At 44.2% G+C, this 19,824-nt stretch overlaps 1 protein-coding gene across 3 annotated transcripts in view; it reads right to left on the bottom strand.

Moving 5' to 3' along the window:
- ITGA9 (integrin subunit alpha 9) overlaps positions 1-19,824 on the bottom strand; it is a 352,532-nt gene that overhangs the window by 168,186 nt on the left and 164,522 nt on the right. For all 3 annotated transcript variants that reach the window (XR_004528480.2, XM_033864555.2, XM_033864554.2), the window contains exon 16: positions 10,694-10,843. Coding sequence is in view for 2 of the 3 variants with exons in the window: in XM_033864555.2 (XP_033720446.1) it covers positions 10,694-10,843 (150 nt within the window). In the remaining variant the exon portion in view is untranslated. The remainder of the gene's footprint in view (positions 1-10,693; positions 10,844-19,824) is intronic.

Here is a 19,824-nt window from a genome sequence, read left to right as displayed (position 1 = left end):
CAGATTTCCATCCTTCTGCAGAGACTTTACATATGGTAATGAAAATAAACCTTAGAGCTGTAAATAATAGAATTTTAAGCTGGCTGTGCACCTCAGCCAGGAAAGCATTACCTAATGTCCAGGCTGAACAAACACTGAGTCTTTGTGGGCACGGGGCTGGCATCCCACACACCTAGGCATTGAGGGGCCGGGGTGGGAGGTCCAGATGGTGATGGTTTCCAGCACAATGGAGGTTCAGAGTTTATGGCTTCAACATAGTAAAACGTTAATATTAGAGTAAAACAGTTCACCTTTCCCTTGAAAGATGACAAAGTGAGTATTCTCAACATAGCCAGTGCCTTTCCTCTCACCAGCTGTGTCTCCTCCATCTTGATCTTCGAAAAAATAGACTCACACGTGCACAAAGGTACTGTGGAGTAGGTAAGTCATCCTAAATCACACACCTTGCTCTCCTGCCTGGTAGGAATTCTTAGAGAGTTCATGGAGCACATTTATTTCAATTATACAGCTTTGCTGAATCTGCAGTGAAGAAATTCTGATACGACGTCCAATGTCTGCAGGAGGACCTAGCCTTGTGCTCTTTCAGAAGGGCCCTTTCCACTGAGATAGGTTTACTGAGCATCCTCTATGAGCCAGGCAGTGCTAAGTATTGGGGGTCAACAGCAAAAATCAAGGTGTTACCTGGTCTGGGCCCTTATCTGGAGGCTCTGGGGGAAAATGCGCTTCCAGGCATACTCAGGTTGTTTGCGGAATTTACTGCCCTGTGGTTGTAGGACTGAGGTCCCCATTTCCATGCTGACACTCACCAGGGAGGCTCTCTCAGCTCCTCAAGGTTGTCTGCATTCCTTGTCAAGTTGCATCACCGTCTTCAAAGCCAGCAATGGCAGGTCAAGTCCTTCTCAAGCTTCAGATCTCTCTGACTCCTTCCTCTCCTGCGTCTCTCTGACCTATTCTTCCTCCTTCCTTCTGCCTCCAGCTGGAGAAAGATTGGGCCCATCTGGATAATCCAGGAAACTCTCCCTAGTGTAAAGCCCATAACCTTAGTTACAACTGCAAAGTCCTTCCCTTTGCCATGTGATGCATTATATTCACAGGTTCCAGGAATGAGGGTGTGGACATCTTTGGGGGCCATTCTGTCTACCACAGTGGGTGGCTGGGAAGTCCAGCCCCAGCCAGGTCTCTTTGGGGGCCTCCTGAGGAAGCCTGAAAGCAGTTATTTCCAAAGCTCTACTCTGTGTATAGGGTTTGAAGTCAGGGCCTCTGTCATAGCCATTGGTATGCTCACCTGTAGGAGAAACATTAGGGCCCCAATGACAGCCCTTCCTGCTTTCCCAGCACACAGGCCAGCCAGAGCTTTCCAGGACTGTTTCATTTCATTCCATACTCTTTCAGCAGCTGAGACCCACTAGGAACTGATGATGAGTCAACTCTCTGAGTGTATCAGACAGAACCTTCATGAACTGACCTGCAAGACCTTCCTGGGGCTGCTAACTGGCCCCCCAGTCCAGGCAGACCACCTCAAGAAGATGTGATGGTCTCCTGTCCCCTACCAGTTCAATCAATTCCAACTCCCTGGTCAGTGAACAAGTGGCCTTAGACTGTCTGACTGTACCTCTAGCCCTAATGGCCCCTCTCCTTCTCCTCACTAGATGTTCAGCCACATGGAAGACCATTAGCATCCATCACTCCCTCCTTCTCTGTTGGTCAAAGCCCTCCAGCCCCAAGTATACAAATCCTACTTCTTCCATGAGGCTCCAGCCAATTCTCCCTTCTCCAGAGAGCATCTCCTTATCCTCAGCTGGAAGAGGTCTCCAGAGTGAAATTCACACACACTAGTCTGAATCTCACTTTCTGCTCTGTATAAGTTATTCCTGTACAGTCTCTAAGTCTACTAAGGCAGCAATGTTTCATTTATCTTTTTATCCACATCTTACGTGTAGCAGACATTCAATTAGCTGAATTGCTCTTAGATTTATAGTCCTTTTAAATTACTCTTCTGGCTAATGGATAAAACACTTTGTTGTTGTTATATCTGTACCAAATATATCTTGAGGCAAGAGAGGCAGGTCTCTGCTTTCCTTAAATTTTTAAGGTGAAACGTGCATTCATCAGTCTGTATGTTCTACAGAGGCTGTAGCATTAGAGCTCCAATATTCTCCAAGTGCCCAGAATCCCAACAGGTCCTCAGCAACGGTGGCAACCCCACTATTCACACATACAGCCTGGCACGCACCCTGAAACCCATTTTCTCCCAAGGTTGCTCTTCACCCAGCAGAGGGAAGACTTGGCCTCCTGCCTGCCTCACTCACTCCCACTCTCTGCCAAAAGCCTTGGATCCATCAGTAAGCCTGTACTTAACATGCTCTAACCCTTAGCCAGACTCATCAAGAAAAGAAGTGAGAGGACGCAAATCAATAAAATTAGAAATGAAAAAGGAGAAATCACAACTGACCCCGCAGAAATACAAAGGATTACAAGAGACTACTACAAACAACTATATGCCAATAAAATGGACAACCATGAAGAAATGGACAAATTCTTGGAAAGGTACAATTTTCCAAGACTCAACCAGGAAGAATTAGAAAATATAAACAGACCTATCACAAGTAATGAAAGTGAAACTGTAATTAAAAATCTTCCAACAAACAAAAGCCCAGGACCAGATGGCTTCACAGGTGAATTCTATAAAACATGTAGAGAAGACCTAACAACGATCCTTCTCAAACTCTTCCAAAAATTTGCAGAGGGAGGAACACTCCCAAATTCATTCTACAAAGCCACCATCACCCCGATACAAAAACCAGAAAAAGATATCACAAAAAAGAAAATTACAGACCAATATTCACTGATGAACACAGATGCAAAAATCCGCAACAAAATACTAGCAAACAGAGTCCAACAACATGTTAAAAGGATCATACACCATGATCAAGTGGGATTTATCCCAGGGACGCAAGGATTCCTCAATATATGCAAATCAATCAACGTGATACACACTATTAACAAATTAAGGAATAAAAACCATAAGATCATCTCAATAGATGCAGAAAAAGCTTTTGACAAAATTCAACACCCATTTATGATAAATACTCTCCAGAAAATAGGCATAGAGGGAACCTACCTCAACATAATAAAGTTTATACATGACAAACCCACAGCAAACATCATTCTCAATGGTGAAAAAGTGAAAGCATTTCCTCTAAGATCAGGAACAAGACAAGGATGTCCACTCTCACCACTCTCACCACATAGTTCTGGAAGTCCTAGTCATGGCAATCAGAGAAGAAAAAGAAATAAAAGGAATACAAATTGGAAAAGAAGAAGTAAAACTGTCACTGCAGATGACATGATGCTATACACAGAAAATCCTAAAGATGCCACGAGAAAACTACTAGAACTAATCAATGAATTTGATAAGGTTGCAGGATACAAAATTAATACACAGAAATCTCTGGCATTCCTATATACTAACAATGAAAAATCAGAAAGAAAAATTAAGGAAATGATCCCATTTACCATCACAACAAAAAGAATACCTAGGAATAAATCTACCTAAGGAGGCGAAAGACTTGTATTCAGAAAACTACAAAACACTGATGAAAGAAATCAAAGATGACATAAACAGATGGAGAAATATACCATGTTCTTGGATCGGAAGAAGAAATATTGTGGAAATGATTATACTACCCAAAGCAATCTACAGATTCAATGCAATCCCTATCAAACTACCAATGGCATTCTTCACAGAATTAGAACAAAAAATTTTTACAATTCGTATGGAAACACATAAGCGCCTGAATAGCCAAAGCAATCTTATGAAAGAAAAACGGAGCTGGAAGAATCAGGCTCCCTGACTTCAGACTATACTACAAAGCTACAGTAATCAAGCCACTATGATACTGGCACAATAACAGAAATATAGATGAATGGAACAGGATAGAAAGCCCAGAGATAAACCCATGCACATATGATCATCTAATTTACAACAAAGGAGGCAAGAACATACAATGGAGAAAAGACAGCCTCTTCAATAAGTGGTGCTGGGAAAACTGGACAGCTACATGTAAAAGAATGAAATTAGAACACTACCTAACTCCATACATAAAAATAAACCCCAAATCGATTAAGACCTAAATGTAAGGCCAGATACTATAAAACTCTTAGAGGAAAACATAGGCTGAACACTCTCTGACATAAATCTCAGCAAGATCTTTTTTGACCCACCTCTTAGAGTAATGAAAATAAAAACAAAAATAAACAAATGGGACCTAATTAAACTTAAAAGCTTTTGCACAGCAAAGGAAACCACAAACAAGACGAAAAGACAACCCTCAGAATGGGAGAAAATATTTGCAAACGAAACAACTGACAAAGGATTAATCTCCAAAATACATAAACAGCTCATGGAGCTCAATATCAAAAAAACAAACAACCCAATTAAAAAACGGGCAGAAGACCTAAACAGACCTTTCACCAAAGAAGACATACAGATGGCCAAGAAGCACATGAAAAGATGCTCAACATCACTAGTTATTAGAGAAATACAAATCAAAGCTTCAATGAGGTATCATTTCACACCAGTAAGAATGGCCACTATCAAAAAATCTAGAAACAATAAATGCTGGAAAGGGTGTGGTGAAAAGGGAACCCTCCTGCACTATTGGTGGGGATGTAAGTTGATACAACAACCATGGAGAACAGTATGGAGGTTCCTTACAAAACTAAAAATAGAACCACCATATGACCCAGCAATCTCACTACTGGGCATATACCCTGAGAAAACCATAATTCAAAGAGAGCATATACCACAATGTTTATTGCAGCACTATTTACAATAGCCAGGACATGGAAGCAACCTAAATGTCCATGGACAGATGAATGGATAAAGAAGACGTGGCACATATATACAATGGAATATTACTCAGCCATAAAAAGAAATGAAATTGAGTTATTTGTAGTGAGGTGGGTGGACCCAGAGTCTGTCATACAGAGTGAAGCATATGTATGGAATCTTAAAAAAAAAAAAAAAAGGTACTGATGAATCTAGTGGCATGGCAGAAATAAAGACGTAGACACAGAGAATGGACTTGAGGACATGGGGTGGGAGGGGAAAGTTGGGGCAAAGTGAGAGTAGCATGGACATATATACACTACCATATGTAAAAGAGATAGCTAGTGGGAAGCAGCCGCATAGCACAGGGAGATCAGCTCGGTGCTTTGTGACGACCTAGAGGGGTGGGATAGGGAAAGTGGGAGGGAGGCTCAAGAGGGAGGGGATATGGGGATATACGTATGCATATGGCTGATTTACTTTGTTGTACAACAGAAACTAACACAGCATTGTGAAGAAATTATACTCCAATAAAGATGTATAAAAAAATAAGAAATAAAAATAAATTTAAAAAAACATGCTCTAGTCACTGACTCCATGTTATATACACTGTGCAGCTATTCCACCTGAACTAGACCATCAATGAGGGCAGACCCTGACTCTAAAAGATCGCCAGAATTTGCGCAACTATGTACCAACATGGGCTTTTAGTGCCTTTTAGTTGAAGAGACTAAGGCACTTAAATCCTAAAGTTACCTGGCAAAATGAAGAGTTTCAATGAGTTTATTCCTTCCTAGGAAAGAGGTTAGATGCTCTTTGTGGACCTGTCACATACATAGAAGTTAAAAATCAGCTCTGCTTCCTAGAGTGGGCCTAGCTCTCAGAATCTTTCCCTTAAATTAAGCCAACATCTGGAAGACACATGGAGAAAGATCATTAAATTATTATTATTATTTTTTTTTTTGCCATAATCAGGAAAAGGAGTAAAGCAAGGATCATTCTCCCAGAATTTTTCTCAGGCTCCTGGACAATCTTCTCAATCTAAGGACAATATTTTTCTTTCATTTTAATTTCAACCAAAGAAATCACATGGTTAAAATAAAAACCTCCTGCCACACACCTCCATATACTGAGTCCTCCTCTCAAGAGGAACCACTCTTACCCATGTCCATTTATGTTTCTTTTGATGATTATTTCCATATCTCTAGAAAATATACTGATACTACTACTTCTTGATTTATCAGATTTAGACATTATCTCACTGAATTCCTTCCATGATAGACAAGAATTGAACTCACCTATATGAAGGCCCCCTCCCACCATCCACCTTCCTAATTTTGACAGGCAAATCGTTACTCTCAGCTCCTCTGCTGCACTGGTTCTCAAATGTTAGCTGCATCAGAATTACCCGATCAGCTTGTTAGAACTCAGATTGCTGGGACCCACCCATGAGTTTCTGATTAAAGGGTCCGGGGTGGGGTCCAAGAATTTTCATTTCTGACAACATCCCAAGGGAGTTTGATGCTGCTGGTTCAGCGACCACACTTTAAGAAGCACTGCTCTACTGGTAACCTCTGCAATTTTAAGTAATCACAACTTTTTCTTGTTTCATCAAGTTTTACAGTATCTCTTGGCTCACCAATTTAAAAGATTAAGACATTAAAACAACTTGTTTTGTTCTATTTTAAACTCTATACAGTAAAATTAAAGACATTTACACTATGTACTGTAACCATAACTGATTTGGCTTGACTGTAAATACTAACAACCAATAAATCATGTTGTCAATATGGCCTCTTGATTACTGTTCACAGAAGAGCCAAGACAAGTGTCATGATTACATATCTTCCTCTACAGGTGCAAAGTTAAACTACTAGAATACTCAACTTTTGCTTAAGGGAGAATGCTTCTAGTATTAAGGTCCTTCTCTTCCATATATTCTTCTATTTGCTTAAAATCCCACCACATTTTAATTTGTCTTATATTTGAACCATGACATATTGGCCATGTTTTTATTTTCCTGGGAATTTTTGACTGCCTTTATTTTTTCTTAACCATAGAAAAAATATATTCCATCTACACTGTATCCTGAATATTTGCTACTCTCTTGTCATTCTGCTATGGCTGGCTTCATTCTTCTCGAAGTTCATTGATCCCCTGTTCTAAACTGATCAACTGTGTTTTAGACTTGCTGCACAGTTGTAATCCTGGAATTTCTTGTCATTAGACTTCTAGGAGTTAGTTCTTACATCCCCCATATTGCTCCTTCTAATTGTCACCCTTGTTTTCTTGGAGTGCATCTCAGGTGATTTCCTTGGAAAGGCTACTAGGGATGTAAACTTTCTGCGTCCTTGCTTGTCTGAAAAATAACTTTATTTTGACCTCATACTTGACTGTTAGGCTAAGTATAAAATCCTAGTTTCAAAATCACTTTCTCTCAGAGCTTTGAAGCCCTTATTTCACATATGCTTTCTTCCAATCTTGCTAATAATTAGTCTTATGGACAACTTAGTGTGACTCTAATTATGTCGTTAGTGGACAAATATTCCTCACTACCACCATCCTGTACTCCTTGTCCTGGAAGCATTTAGAATTTTCCTTATGTGTTAGGAGTATTACCATTTCAAAATGATGTATCTAGGATATTTTTGGTTTATCCTGCTTGCAAGTCTGTGGGTCCTTTAAATTTAAAAAAGTGTCTCTCTGTAACTCTGGGAAATTTTATTACATTATCTCTCATAATGTTTTTCATTTTCTCTGTTTGCTTTTTCTGATATTCCTATTACTTGGATATAGGACCTTGCAGATTGATGCTTTAGCTCTTTTCTATTTGTCTTTTAGCTCTGCTTACTGGGAGATTTCTTATTATCTTCTACTACATTTTTGGCTCTGCATCCATATTGTTAATTTTCAAGAAACTTTTCCTTGTTCTTTCTTTCTTTTAAGAAGAAATAGAATTCCAATCACTTTCTAATGGATAGAATATATTCTTGAATCTCCTTGTGTTTATTACATAGAGTATAAATTGGTATTTAAGTTGTTATAATCTCTTCTATTCCTTAAAGAATTTATTTCCTTCTAAGTCAGTTATTCTGTAGGTGTATTTTGGTTTTTTTCTCCATGTACCACATTTCCCCTCAATTTCAGATTTCCTTGGTTGTCCATTCATTTTTAAGAATAAAGTAAAAGAGCTGATTGGAAAATCTGGGTGTTTGGGTGGATGGTGGGAGGGGAAGCTAGCTCTTACATTGGAGGCTCCAAATGCCAGAAGAGATAAGGCTTCCCCCTGGGGAAACAGCCCACCTACACTATCTCAACCAGTTTATTCAATTCTTTAGAAAATAAAAGGCCTGGCTTCTTGCTATTCTGCATGGCTGGAGTATGTAGGTGTGGGGACAGGGGCAGAAAGTCAACTCTTCCACAAACGAACCTTCACTTAACATCCCCCTTCCCTGTTTCCAGCCCCATTTCTCACTCCTGAACCCCTCTGAAACTGCTGGCCTGGCCGTGGCTACAGCCTCTCTGGACCCATGGGTGGACAGGCACCTAGCCCCTCCGTGTAGAGTGCAATGTTCACCCACCAACACTCTTCCTTCTTTACTCATTCCAAAAATCCCTGGACTCTCTCATTGGCTGATGCCCCTTCCCCAACAGCATTCATCTCCCTGTTCTGATTTACTCATTTATAATCACTATAATAGGGTCTCAGGAAGCACAGACATAAATATTTATGCTTGCTTGGCCATCTTGAACATAAGTGACCAAGAAGAGCATTTTCGTACTAATCTGTCCCTACATCTCTGCCTTTGATCAGGTTGCCTCAATCTAAAAATGCTAGTAAAGGTTCTAAGATGCTCTTCACTAAAGAAGGCCCACTTTGTGCCACTGATGGATTGGTAGAAATGAGAGTTGGGTTCATTGTAGAAGGGATGCCCAGGGCTAGCAAGATGCTCAACAGAGGAGGCCGCTACCTCACAGGGTCATTTCAGAGGTAAAACAAGCACAGGGTACCCTGAAATGATTCCCAGCACCCCAAGTTTGGACCACTCCCATAACCGAACTTTATTGGGCCAGCAAGATTCCACCTTAGAGAGCAAAGTATTAATAGGACGGGGAACTCATGATCTAGGAATTATCATAATATTCTGGTTTACTGGGTCCCCAGCCTGACCTCTTGGCCCAACTTCACTGTCAGGAGATGATACACACTTCTACTCCTCAGTCAAGGTAGGAGTCATCAGCTTCCTGTCCCGCCTCTTCATCTTATCTTCCTGTCTTCATCTTCCTCATGCCTCCCCTCTACCCTGCCCCACCACTTAGACACCCAGCATCCTCCTGGTCTCTCCCCTCACTCCCCCAGAGCCTTCTCCAAGTATCAGTGACCGGCTGGACATTCTGGCCACCCTACAGGTCACTTGTGTTTTGAAAGTTCATGTTTGACTTCAAAAGAAGCATCCAAAAAGGCAGTGTTGCCAGTAGGTTGTGTGTATACTTCTGCCCACATCCCTTTACAACTGCTGCCCCTCCCCCAGCTGATGTGCTACAGGCGGCTAACGGCTCACATCTGCAGCCTCCTCCAGAGAACTGTCCACAGCAGGGAGTCTCCTTCAAGGAGGGCTACACTCCCCTTCCATCCCCCACAGCCAGCCAATGGCTGACGAGTAAGGGGTACAAAAGGCCAGACCCTTCCCTCAAGGAGAGGATGGCTCTTTGCTGTAATTTATGCTCCAAAGCTCCCTGCCTCAGGCCAAAGCTAGACTTTAGCTGAGACCACATACTTGCTCACTCTTTCCCCATTCCTTACAGGGTTCTCTTAAGAGCATAGCTTCATTAGACCAAGTTGCTCCTAAATCCCCGTCTTAGGCTCTGTTTCTGGGGAACCTGACCCAAGACCACATGGGAGAGACTTTGGGAGAAAATGAGGACATCTTGGTAAAAATCTTACATCTCGAATTCCAAACACTTCTCTGTGGTTCTATTTACAACTCTCATCTGCAAGGCGTGGGTCACTGATCTGCTAGTTTTCCCATAAGCTCAGGGCAGTCAGAACTGTGGAGCCTGGGGCTGGTGGGTGGTTCCACAGCTTTGCCCCACCCCACCCAGAAGTCTGGTTTAGCCAAAAAACAGTTTTGTCTGACCTTCCCCAGGTCCTGGATCTGTGATGATCTTGGGTGTTAAAGATTTAGAACCAGACTTGGGATCCCAGATTTCTTACATATTTCCTGCATCGTCATCAGCACTGTATATCTCTCAGATGACTCGGGGCAGACAGGCCAGTGATGCTGCACAGCGTTAGCTCATGGCTCACTCCTACCCTGTATGGCCTCGTACGGCCTGCACCCCACGTCACCCTGCAGCTCCTCCACACAGCAGCACAGTCCGGAATCTGCCGAGTCGGGGAGGGTGGTGAGAGCCTGTGCTCACAGTGCTCTGCCTTCCAAAGATCCTGAGCGGGGCATTCTCAGCTCAACCACCAATTCTAGCAAGAGGAAGTTCTTGCCTCTTCACCCCACTCATACTCCCATCAATAAAACATGTACTGTGTGTAGAGCACTCACTAGGTGCTGATCTGAGCTCTGGAAACAGTGTAGGAACAGGAGGCAAGTGCCGGGGCCAAGCAGCCAGCTCATGACCTCAAAGAGATCATCATTTTCTAATTGCTTGAGAATAGCCTCGATGAGTTTAAATCACGTGGTTGTTAGACACAAACCCCTAAATCATACATTTCATCATTTTGCAGATCGGGAAAGGGAGGCCCAGGAGGGGGTGTGGCTGGCCATGGGCTCCCAGGCCACCAGGGTCATTACTTCTGCATAGGCACCTGCCACCTGGGGTCCCAGCCGTGAGCTTTCAGGTTCTCACCTGATTCTTCTGGGCAATCTTTTGTCCCTTTTTCCAGCGGAGCACGGGGGTCAGGGCCGGCAGCTCCCTCTCCTCCTCTCCCATCACATGCTCACCCAGGCTGTAGGCGGCCTCAAACACGATGGGGCTGATGACGTCCTGCACTCTCCGCTGAAACAATAAACACACAGGCACGTGAGCGGCGGGCGCTGCTGACATGTGCAGAGCATTTCAACAGTTTACAAAGACCTTCCACATGGACTGCCCCGTGTGAGCCTCACAGCCACCCTTGTGTGGCTGGATTTTATTGCTTTCATATTTTAGATGAGGTAATGAGGCCGAGAGTGATGACTGTCCTGTCCAAGGTCACTCCGCTAATGAGCGGGGGCTTTCCCCGCTCTACCTCCCATGGTACGAAATCATCGTCTCTTTAGCATGTGGAAGACATTACCTTAGTCATCTTCCAAATATTCTTATAACCTAGTTGGCAGGCAGGCAAGCATCTGTACTCATAGTGCACTGCTAACCTTCCCATCCGTGGTGTTTTGATCATCAAAGCTCTTCTGCCTTGAGGTAAATATGGACTGTGTGTTAGGGCAGGAGACCTGAAGACACTGGGGCCTGGCATCTTCCCAGAGCTGGGCATCAATGGAGCCAGGGATGAACTCCGGCTTCTGGCCTGTGTTCTTTCCTTTGGAGCCCAGGACTTTAAGAGCCAAGGGAGTGATAGGTCCATAGTCACAATGAACACCTACAAGATGCCAGGCACTGCACTAGGTTTTCTAGAGCAGGGGTCCCCAACCGCTGGGCCGTGGACTGATATCAGTCCATGGCCTGTTAGGACCTGGCCACACAGCAAGAGGTGAGCAGTGGGCGGAGCTTCATCTGCTGCTCCCCACTGCTCACATTACCGCCTGAACCATCCCTGCGCATCACCCCCGTCCGTGGAAAAACTGTTTTCCATGAAACCAGTCCCTGGTGCCAAAAAGGTTGGGGACTGCTGTTCTACAGAGACAAGCCACACGTTCAAACCCTGCAGCTGGGCTTATTCCCCACCATCGTATAATAAAAGGAAGATGAAGGCACAAGTTCCCCAGGCCACAAGGCTGAAAGGATTCTGAGTCACATCTGCTCAATCCTGGAGTTCTTGACCTTTCTGGCCCAGGTCTCACTGCCTCCTGGGTACTCTGGCCACCCCCTGGGGCTCAAAAGTTAGAGTTTGAGGAAGGAATAAAGCATCAGTATCCCTGCATCCCAGGCCAGCATGCTCTATGGAAGGTGGGCTTCCAAGGAGAGCAGGGTAAATCTCAGAAGTAGCACCAACGAGCCACTGCCTGCAGCCCCACTGCCTGCATCTGTCAGGAAGAGATGACGGGATGCTCAACAGAGGAGGCCACTACCTCACAGGGAGCTGGCAAGGAGGCAGGAGTGGGAGGCGCTAGGTGGGCAGGCAGAGGCCAACCAACCCCAAGGCCGTGAGCAGATCCAAGGACTTCAGACTACGCTCCACATAAAGTCTGGTGGAGTTGGGAGCAGACTAGTGCTGTGTTCAAAACAGTAGAAAGTTTTAAAGTTCGCAAGAGGCACACAGTGAGGAGCTGGCTCTTACCCCACACCCTGGATACCCAGCGCCCCCTCCAGAGACAGACACGCCTGTCAGTTCCGGTTTATCCGTCCAGTCTAAGCACATGTGGGGAACTGGTGGCTTACAGCAAGCTGCACTTTGCCTTCCTCACTCAGCATGTACCAGTTCACCAGGGGGAGGTTAATGAAAGGGTCTGTGATCAAACAAGCTGGGGGGATACCAGGTTACACAGGTAAAGGGGTGTTTAGCCTCTTTTGTTTATTGTTTGTTTTTACTGCAACTGCCTCCCACAAAGAGTAGGATGGCCCCAGGTCTACCAGGGCGCAGGACCCTGTGTTTCCCTGGAGATCCTTGGGGCATGTACGTGGAGTGGAACATGCTCAGAGACACAGAAAATCTCCTGCAGCAGCCCAGGAAAGGAGATGGTGCCCAGGCCGGGGCGGGGAGGCAGATGGAGCTGCTGAATGTGGGCTGCGGGGGACAGATGACTCTGGGGTGGGAGCCTGAGTGACATACTCAGGAAAGCATTCAGCTGGGAATAGATTCAATCATTTATGTAAATAAAACACAGAACCTTTTGGGGGAGTGACAGGGGAGCCTCTGGATAAGCTACTTCCACAAAATTCTCTAGAACTTCACATTTTAGGAGCAGATCTTTAATGCTCCTGTCCTTTCTGTGAGCAAAGCACACACCTGGGGATCCAGATCCCCTCCGCCTACTGACCGACTCTCCTAAACAGAATGTAAATACTGCATGGGCACAGAGAACAGTGAAGGAGTGCAATCTTAATGTTTTCACAGATAAATGCTTCAGTGTTTCTTTAAGGGTGACTGCCTTAAGATTTTGCATTTAAATCCTTCATGCCGAAATAAGTCAGTTATTACACGCTGTTACTCTTGTGGGAGGAACTGAAGATGGGGGTGTGGAGGCAGAAGCCACGGAACATTTCCTGGCTACCACATGTATTCCAGAGACTGGGCCAATCTCCTCCCAGACATCCTTTTACTTAATCTGCACCACACCCAAGCTGGTAGATTGTTGCTCCCATTGTACAGATGAACGCAAATAAACTGTGCTCCGTCCCCAAACCAGTAAGTGGTGGAACCGGACTCATTCTTAGAACCAGAAGCAAAACTGCTTTCCTTGAAGCCCATGAAATACTGTTTAAAAATCATCCCAATTGCTGTAGGTTCTGACATCACCCTGAAATATTACCTATCTACTTAGGAGGATACAGGGCAAGGGGAAGGAAATGTTCCTCATACAAGGAAGAATGTGAGTAAATGACAAATAACTAAAGAAACAGGGACTTGAAGGGAGGGCTGTTTCTAAATGTGTAGTCATTCTGTGTCTTAGTCAGGGCACAGCTATTTGGGGTGAGTAATGAATTGTGACACCTAGCGGTACAGACGCTGTGCTCTGACACTGACTGCATGAACCAGTTTTAACTATGATGTTTGAGAAACACCTTCTTATGACGTGTCCAGTAGCTCTGGGCAGAAGGGGCCTACCCCACACTGAGCCATGGGTGGAGGCAGGGGAGGACACAGCAATTAGAAACAAGCCAGCAGGGCTTCCCTGGTGGCGCAGTGGTTAAGAATCCGCCTGCCCTGGTGGCCAGAAGGTGCAGGACTACAGGGCTCGTGGCAGAATAGGGTCAGCAGGATGCCACTCACACTTCAGCTGGTTGCCCAGTATATAATAGGACTTTTCTCACATCTCCATTTCTTTTAGCCTTTTGATTGCCATCCTCAATATTCTTCCAAGGCAATTCTGGAATAAACACATTATGAAAAACTGGGCCTTTTTTAATTCCAGGAATCCCAAAGTCAACCCAGCAGCATATTAGGACTAGATGTGATTTCAAGTAAATCCTTTGAAGGGTAGATAACATTGCCTCAGCCTTTCAGGGAAGCTGTGAAGACAGTGGAGGTTGCAGCACAGGAAACAAGGGAGCAGTGGTACTTATAGACATTGGTTATCAGCCACCATGGGATCTGTAAATTCCAAGATACTTCTGGGATATGCATATTCTCTGTGCATATAGATAAACCAGGTTTTGGCAGCCTGGGGGCAGCCATCTGACAGAGATGCAAGTGCTGGCTGCTGGGAGAGCAAAGGGGCTGTGATAGTATCTGTTATGCCACAGTTTATATAGCTGTAAGTATATACGCTTTCTTTTCAGTTGTCTTTTCAATAAATATATCTCCTTATTTAAAAAAAATGGGCCACGGTGACTTTGCTTGAAGAGCTATATACTGTGGTGACATTATTATGGCCTTCTTACGCTACTACCTTTTCTCTGTAGTCCTTCTTGATCTCACATTCATAATATTGAGAAACATATCTCAGGAGGCCTGATGGTTTTTTTTTTAGTTAATTAATTAATTTATTTACTTTTGGCTGCGTTGGGTCTTTGTTGCTGTGCGCGGCCTTTCTCTAGTTGTGGCGAGCGGGGGCTACTCTTCATTGCGGTGCGCAGACTTCTCATTGCGGTGGCTTCTCTTGTTGCAGAGCATGGATTCTAGGCACGTGGGCTCAGCAGCTGTGGCTCGCGGGCTCTAGAGCGCAGCCTCAGTAGTTGTGGCTCACGGGCTTAGTTGGTCCGTGGCATGTGGGATCTTCCCGGACCAGGGCTCAAACCTGTGTCCCCTGCATTGGCAGGCGGATTCTTAACCACTGCGCCACCAGGGAAGCCCCGATGATGTTTTTTAATTTACTAGAAGATATCTTCTGATAACCCTGGGCACAAAGACTGAACTAACATCTGGATGGATGGATGAGTTAACATTTTTTTGACTAAAAGATCCAAAAGATAGGGCAGGATCAATGAGATAGGCTGATCATATCTAAGAGAGGCCCAGTGGTTTATCAATATCATTTTCTTTCTTGGCATATCTCACTAAGCTCTGATACAAATTACTTAAGGTTTAATACGATGTCAAATTTATGAGTCTCCTCTAGAATATTAATTTATATGAAGTCACTGAATCATACAGTTTTGAAGTTAGAAGAAACTATGATGTTACTTAACTCAATCCTCTCATTTTAAAATTGAAGAAACCATAGTTGAAGAGATAAAGTATCTTCCCAGGAAAGTGTAGATTTAAAAATATGAAGGATGTTACTTTTGCTCAATTATTGCTCAATTATTTGCTCAATTATTTCCCTGACCCTTCTTCGTTACATGCTATTCAATTTTAATAGTGTTCCCCTCTGTCTTCCTGCAGTGTGAATATGTTTTTATATGGTAGGCACTTATGGCTGTATCAAAAAGAAAGTTCAAATCGTGTTTCAAGTGGCTGTGCATTATGTTGTAGCTTATACAGCTTTCTAGAGTATATTTTAAAAATTCCTTCTTATTCCATATTAGCTCATATGGTAGTATAAGATTGATCATTTGATTTTCTAAGTGGGTATAAAATTTTAAACATATACAGTGGTTCTAAGGAAAAGTACTTTTTTTCCCCCTTCAAAATTGTTCTTCATAGTGGTATGTGATCAGGAAGGCAAAAAATCTCAAATTTCTAAACAGCATACATGCACAAGAGGTCACAGTTAAGGTTACCTTTGGAGTTCTAATTCTGAATTTCCTGAATTTTGTGGGTTTAAATCACAATTTTAATGTTCCATTAATGCAAATTGCTTTTTTTTTTTACACTAATTGTGTATGTCTTTTATTCTGCACTAATGGACATTGTGTTGATTTCTGTGACAATCAAGGAGAGTTCAATATTCTGGTAAAACTCTTTTTAGTTAATGTTTTATTTTTTAAATCCTTTTACTTGAGTTTGACTAAGACAATTTAAAAGCTTTTCTATCAATAACTAATTTTATTTTATAAACACAGAGCAATATGGTTTTGTATATTTAAAATTAAAATGTGCCTTCTGAAAACTTTGAAAAATTAAAAAAAAAAAAAAGAAGAATCCACCTGCCAATGCAGGGGACACGGGTTCAAGCCCTGGTCCGGGAAGATCTCACATGCTGTGGAGCAACTAAGCCTGTGCGCCCCAACTACTGAGCCGGTGCTCTAGAGCCCACAAGCCACAACTACTGAGCCCACATGCCACAATTACTGAAGCCTGCGCACCGAGAGCCCATGCTCTGCAACAAGAGAAGCCACCACAATGAGAAGCCCACTTGCCGCAACTAGAGAAAGCCCACGTGCAGCAACGAAGACCCAACACAGCCACAAATAAATAAATAATTTTTTTAAAAAATTCAGTTTAAAAAGAAGAAAAAGAAACAAGTCAGCACCCCAAAAAGGACAGTCCCTTCTCCCCACACTGTGTTTGCTTTCTTTTATCTGAGCTGCAAAGGAAAAGTAGCAGCAACATTTCGTGGTTTCCTTTGTATTGTTGGAAGTGTGGCCTCTCTCAGCCCAGCACTGCAGTGAAATGAAGGGGCCCCTCAGGATGGAGAAGGAGGCTTAGGGGTTTGGGCAGAGGCTCTAGTTGCTGACATTTTACTGCTTAAAAATATTCACCACTACAAACAGAAGCTTCCCAAGCTGAACACACTTACTTATGATAGACCAAAAGCCAATAATCCACCTTTTCCTGCTAAAAATCTACTGTACCCTCCTTTTCTGAAAAATGAAAGAGGCTGCACAGAGAAGAACCTTCAGACTGGCGGCTGAGGTTTTATAGGGAACTTGACATATGTGCAATTTGAAATTTATTGGGTGCTTACTTTATGCCAGGCAATGTGCTGGGCCCCAGGGAGATGGAGATGAAAGACCTTGGAGGAAACAGGCAGGCAGTGACAACCTAGTGCAACATGTACTAGAAGAGAGGCGGCTCTGGGAACACAAACAAGAGCACCTGATTCAGACTGCAGGTTGGCGGGCTTCCCAGAGGAAGGGAAGTCCCTGGGCTCAGTCAGATGACAGAAGGACATTAGCCAGGGGGCAGGCATGGCCGGTACACACAGCAGGGGGGAGAGGGCATGGGTGTCCAGTGGATTACATGTGCTCCCCAAAGGTGGGACAGTCAGGTTAGTTGGCAGGTGGGAGGGGAGAGGAGGCTGAAGCAGAGACGAGATTTCACAGGGACGTAAAGGGTGTGTTGATTTCAACCTAAAATCTAGGGAGAGCTAGATTTTAGGTAAGGCAGCGGGGTAACGTAATGCAAGAGACTGTGTTACAGAAAAATCCCTCAGGTTTCTCGGATGGATGGGGGTGAGATTGGAGGTAGGAAGGCTGTGTTGTAGAAAGATCCCTCTAGCTGTAGCATGGAAGTGGATTGATGGGCGGAGGTCTGAGGGTGAACAGTCTAACATAGGGGTTCACAGGAAAGATGGAGAGAGCCTGGGCCAGGACACAGGAGGGGGATGGGGAACGGGAGGGAGGTGAGGCTGACTCAGGAAGAAGAGATGCTGCGGCTTGGTGACTGGAGGTGGGGGATGAGAGAAAAAGAATCATGGAAGGTACCCCAGTGTTCAGCTCAGGTGAGTGAGTGGACCTGGCAGCCCCTCATCACCACGGGGAACCAGGAGAGGGAACAAGTGTGCAAGTTGTTTAGGTGTGAACATACTAAGGTTTGTTACAACACAGAAATCCTCTTCCTGTCTCCAAATGCCAACTCCACAAGCAATCTCCCAGAATACACTGATCTGGGCCTAAAACCTCATGCTACCTTTTCTCTTCCACAAAACTGCTCCCCTGCCCCAGCGCCCAGGGTAAGCCTCCCCAGCACTGGCTCATCCAGACCTACCACAGACCCTCTGTCTACACTTTGAGCTCATCCACCCGTCCTCCAGGGACGAGCTTTGCCCTCCTTCAAACCACACTATTCTCCTCCCTCAGTGTACCTCACACGCAGAGCTGTTCTGTTGCGGCCCCGAGGGAGGACTGCAGGGCCAGGGAGGGTCTGATGACAAGAGGGAGAGAGACCCTTAGGGAAACGCGGTTGAGTACCCCCATTCCTTCACGGCGAGTCCCGGCTTTTCCTTCTCATTCATTAGCTTGCCTGTGAAATCGAAGTAACTCAGATGGAACACCCAGCAGGGGAGGCTCGTGACAGGCAGGGGCCACCCACTCAAGGGTTCCACCAGAGGAGGGGTCACTCTGCCCTGTTATCCTAGGGCATCTAGGCCGTTGTGAGGGTCAGAAGCCCAAAAGTCTTCTGTCTCCTTTACTTGTGGAAACAGGGAATTTTCCCTGGTGAGTATAAGCCTCAAATCACGGACCCCCACCCACCTGGCCAAGGGAAGATATGCCTCACTATCCGGTGGACTCGATTCCAAGCCCCATGTAAGCAGGACCCGAGCACCGCGCACCCCTCGACCAGCCACGTGAATTAGAAACTGACCTCATGCTGCTTTTCTCCAAGAAATGAAGGGTTTTTATCCTCCTTAGCTAACTAGCAGCTACAGAGGTAAACTAAATGAAAACAGGAAAGGATGACCTTACTTTATATTTGCAAATAACACAGAAGGCCAGCAAATAAGCAGCTAGCATTAAGCCAGATAATCGGTTTAGGAAAAAACCCTCTAAGGGCTTTTTAAAGATGCCTCAGTATTTTTCTATTTTCAAACATGTGATCTTTTTGTCCCCTCCCTCCTGTATCCTTTCTCACGATTCCTCTGCTCTCTACACCCAGCTCTATTGCCTACGATTACCTCGCAGGCAGCCCTAGAAATGAGAAGTCTTCAAAGTGGAAAGCCTTTTCCTTTATCTCAATAACCATAACAATCAGAATGGCAGTTAAAGTGTTAGAGGAGAGCTTATAATTCCCATAAGCTTGAAGATTCTTCTAAAAGCAAACTGAGGATTTTGCATTTCTGGTAATAATAGAGGGACTTGCTGAAGATCTATCATTTCACTGAGAACAACTAGAAAAGCTGGAAAACACACACACACACACACACACACACACACACACACACACACACACACACACACACACACACACACCTGTCTAACAGTATCAGGGAACTCTTCCCTTGAGCTGTGTACAGGTCTCTAAGCAGCCTGGAATAAGAGGCTGAGAACCTGTACGAACGTGAACTGGTGGCTAAAAGCTTGAGTTCTTGAGTTTCTGAGCTGAGTTTCTGGAAGTCTTATGAGTCCCTGAAGACAAACTTAAAGCTCAGAGCTACTAAGGTGGCCAGGACTAGAGGGTCAAGATTCCAAAGAGAAGGTAAGCACCTTGAGGCAAGTCTGATTTTTGACACCACATTTATTCTTGGGGCATTGGTGGATTCCACAGCAACATAGGGTTACGAGACTCAGAAACCAAGAAGAAGGCCATGGCCAAGCTGCTGAGATGACGAAAAGAGATGTAGTTAGCTGGAGACTGGACACAGCAAGAGAGAAGACCATTGATCCACAAGGCAAGTCAATAGAAAATATGCAGATTGAAGCATGGAGAGTAAAAAGGATAGAAAATTCAGAAATTAAATTCAGAAAAGGCCACAGTGAAAGATATGACATATTCAAAATGATATAATAAATGGTCTCTACAATTATATGAAACACCCAGCACAATGCCAAGTGTAGTTAAAGGTGGGCAATAAATAGTGGCTATTATTATTTTTACCATAATCTTTTAAGTGGCAACT

Source organism: Tursiops truncatus, chromosome 10 (assembly GCF_011762595.2).
Source record: "Tursiops truncatus isolate mTurTru1 chromosome 10, mTurTru1.mat.Y, whole genome shotgun sequence".
Lineage (NCBI taxonomy): Eukaryota > Metazoa > Chordata > Mammalia > Artiodactyla > Delphinidae > Tursiops > Tursiops truncatus.
This window is presented reverse-complemented; position numbering and strand designations above follow the sequence as displayed.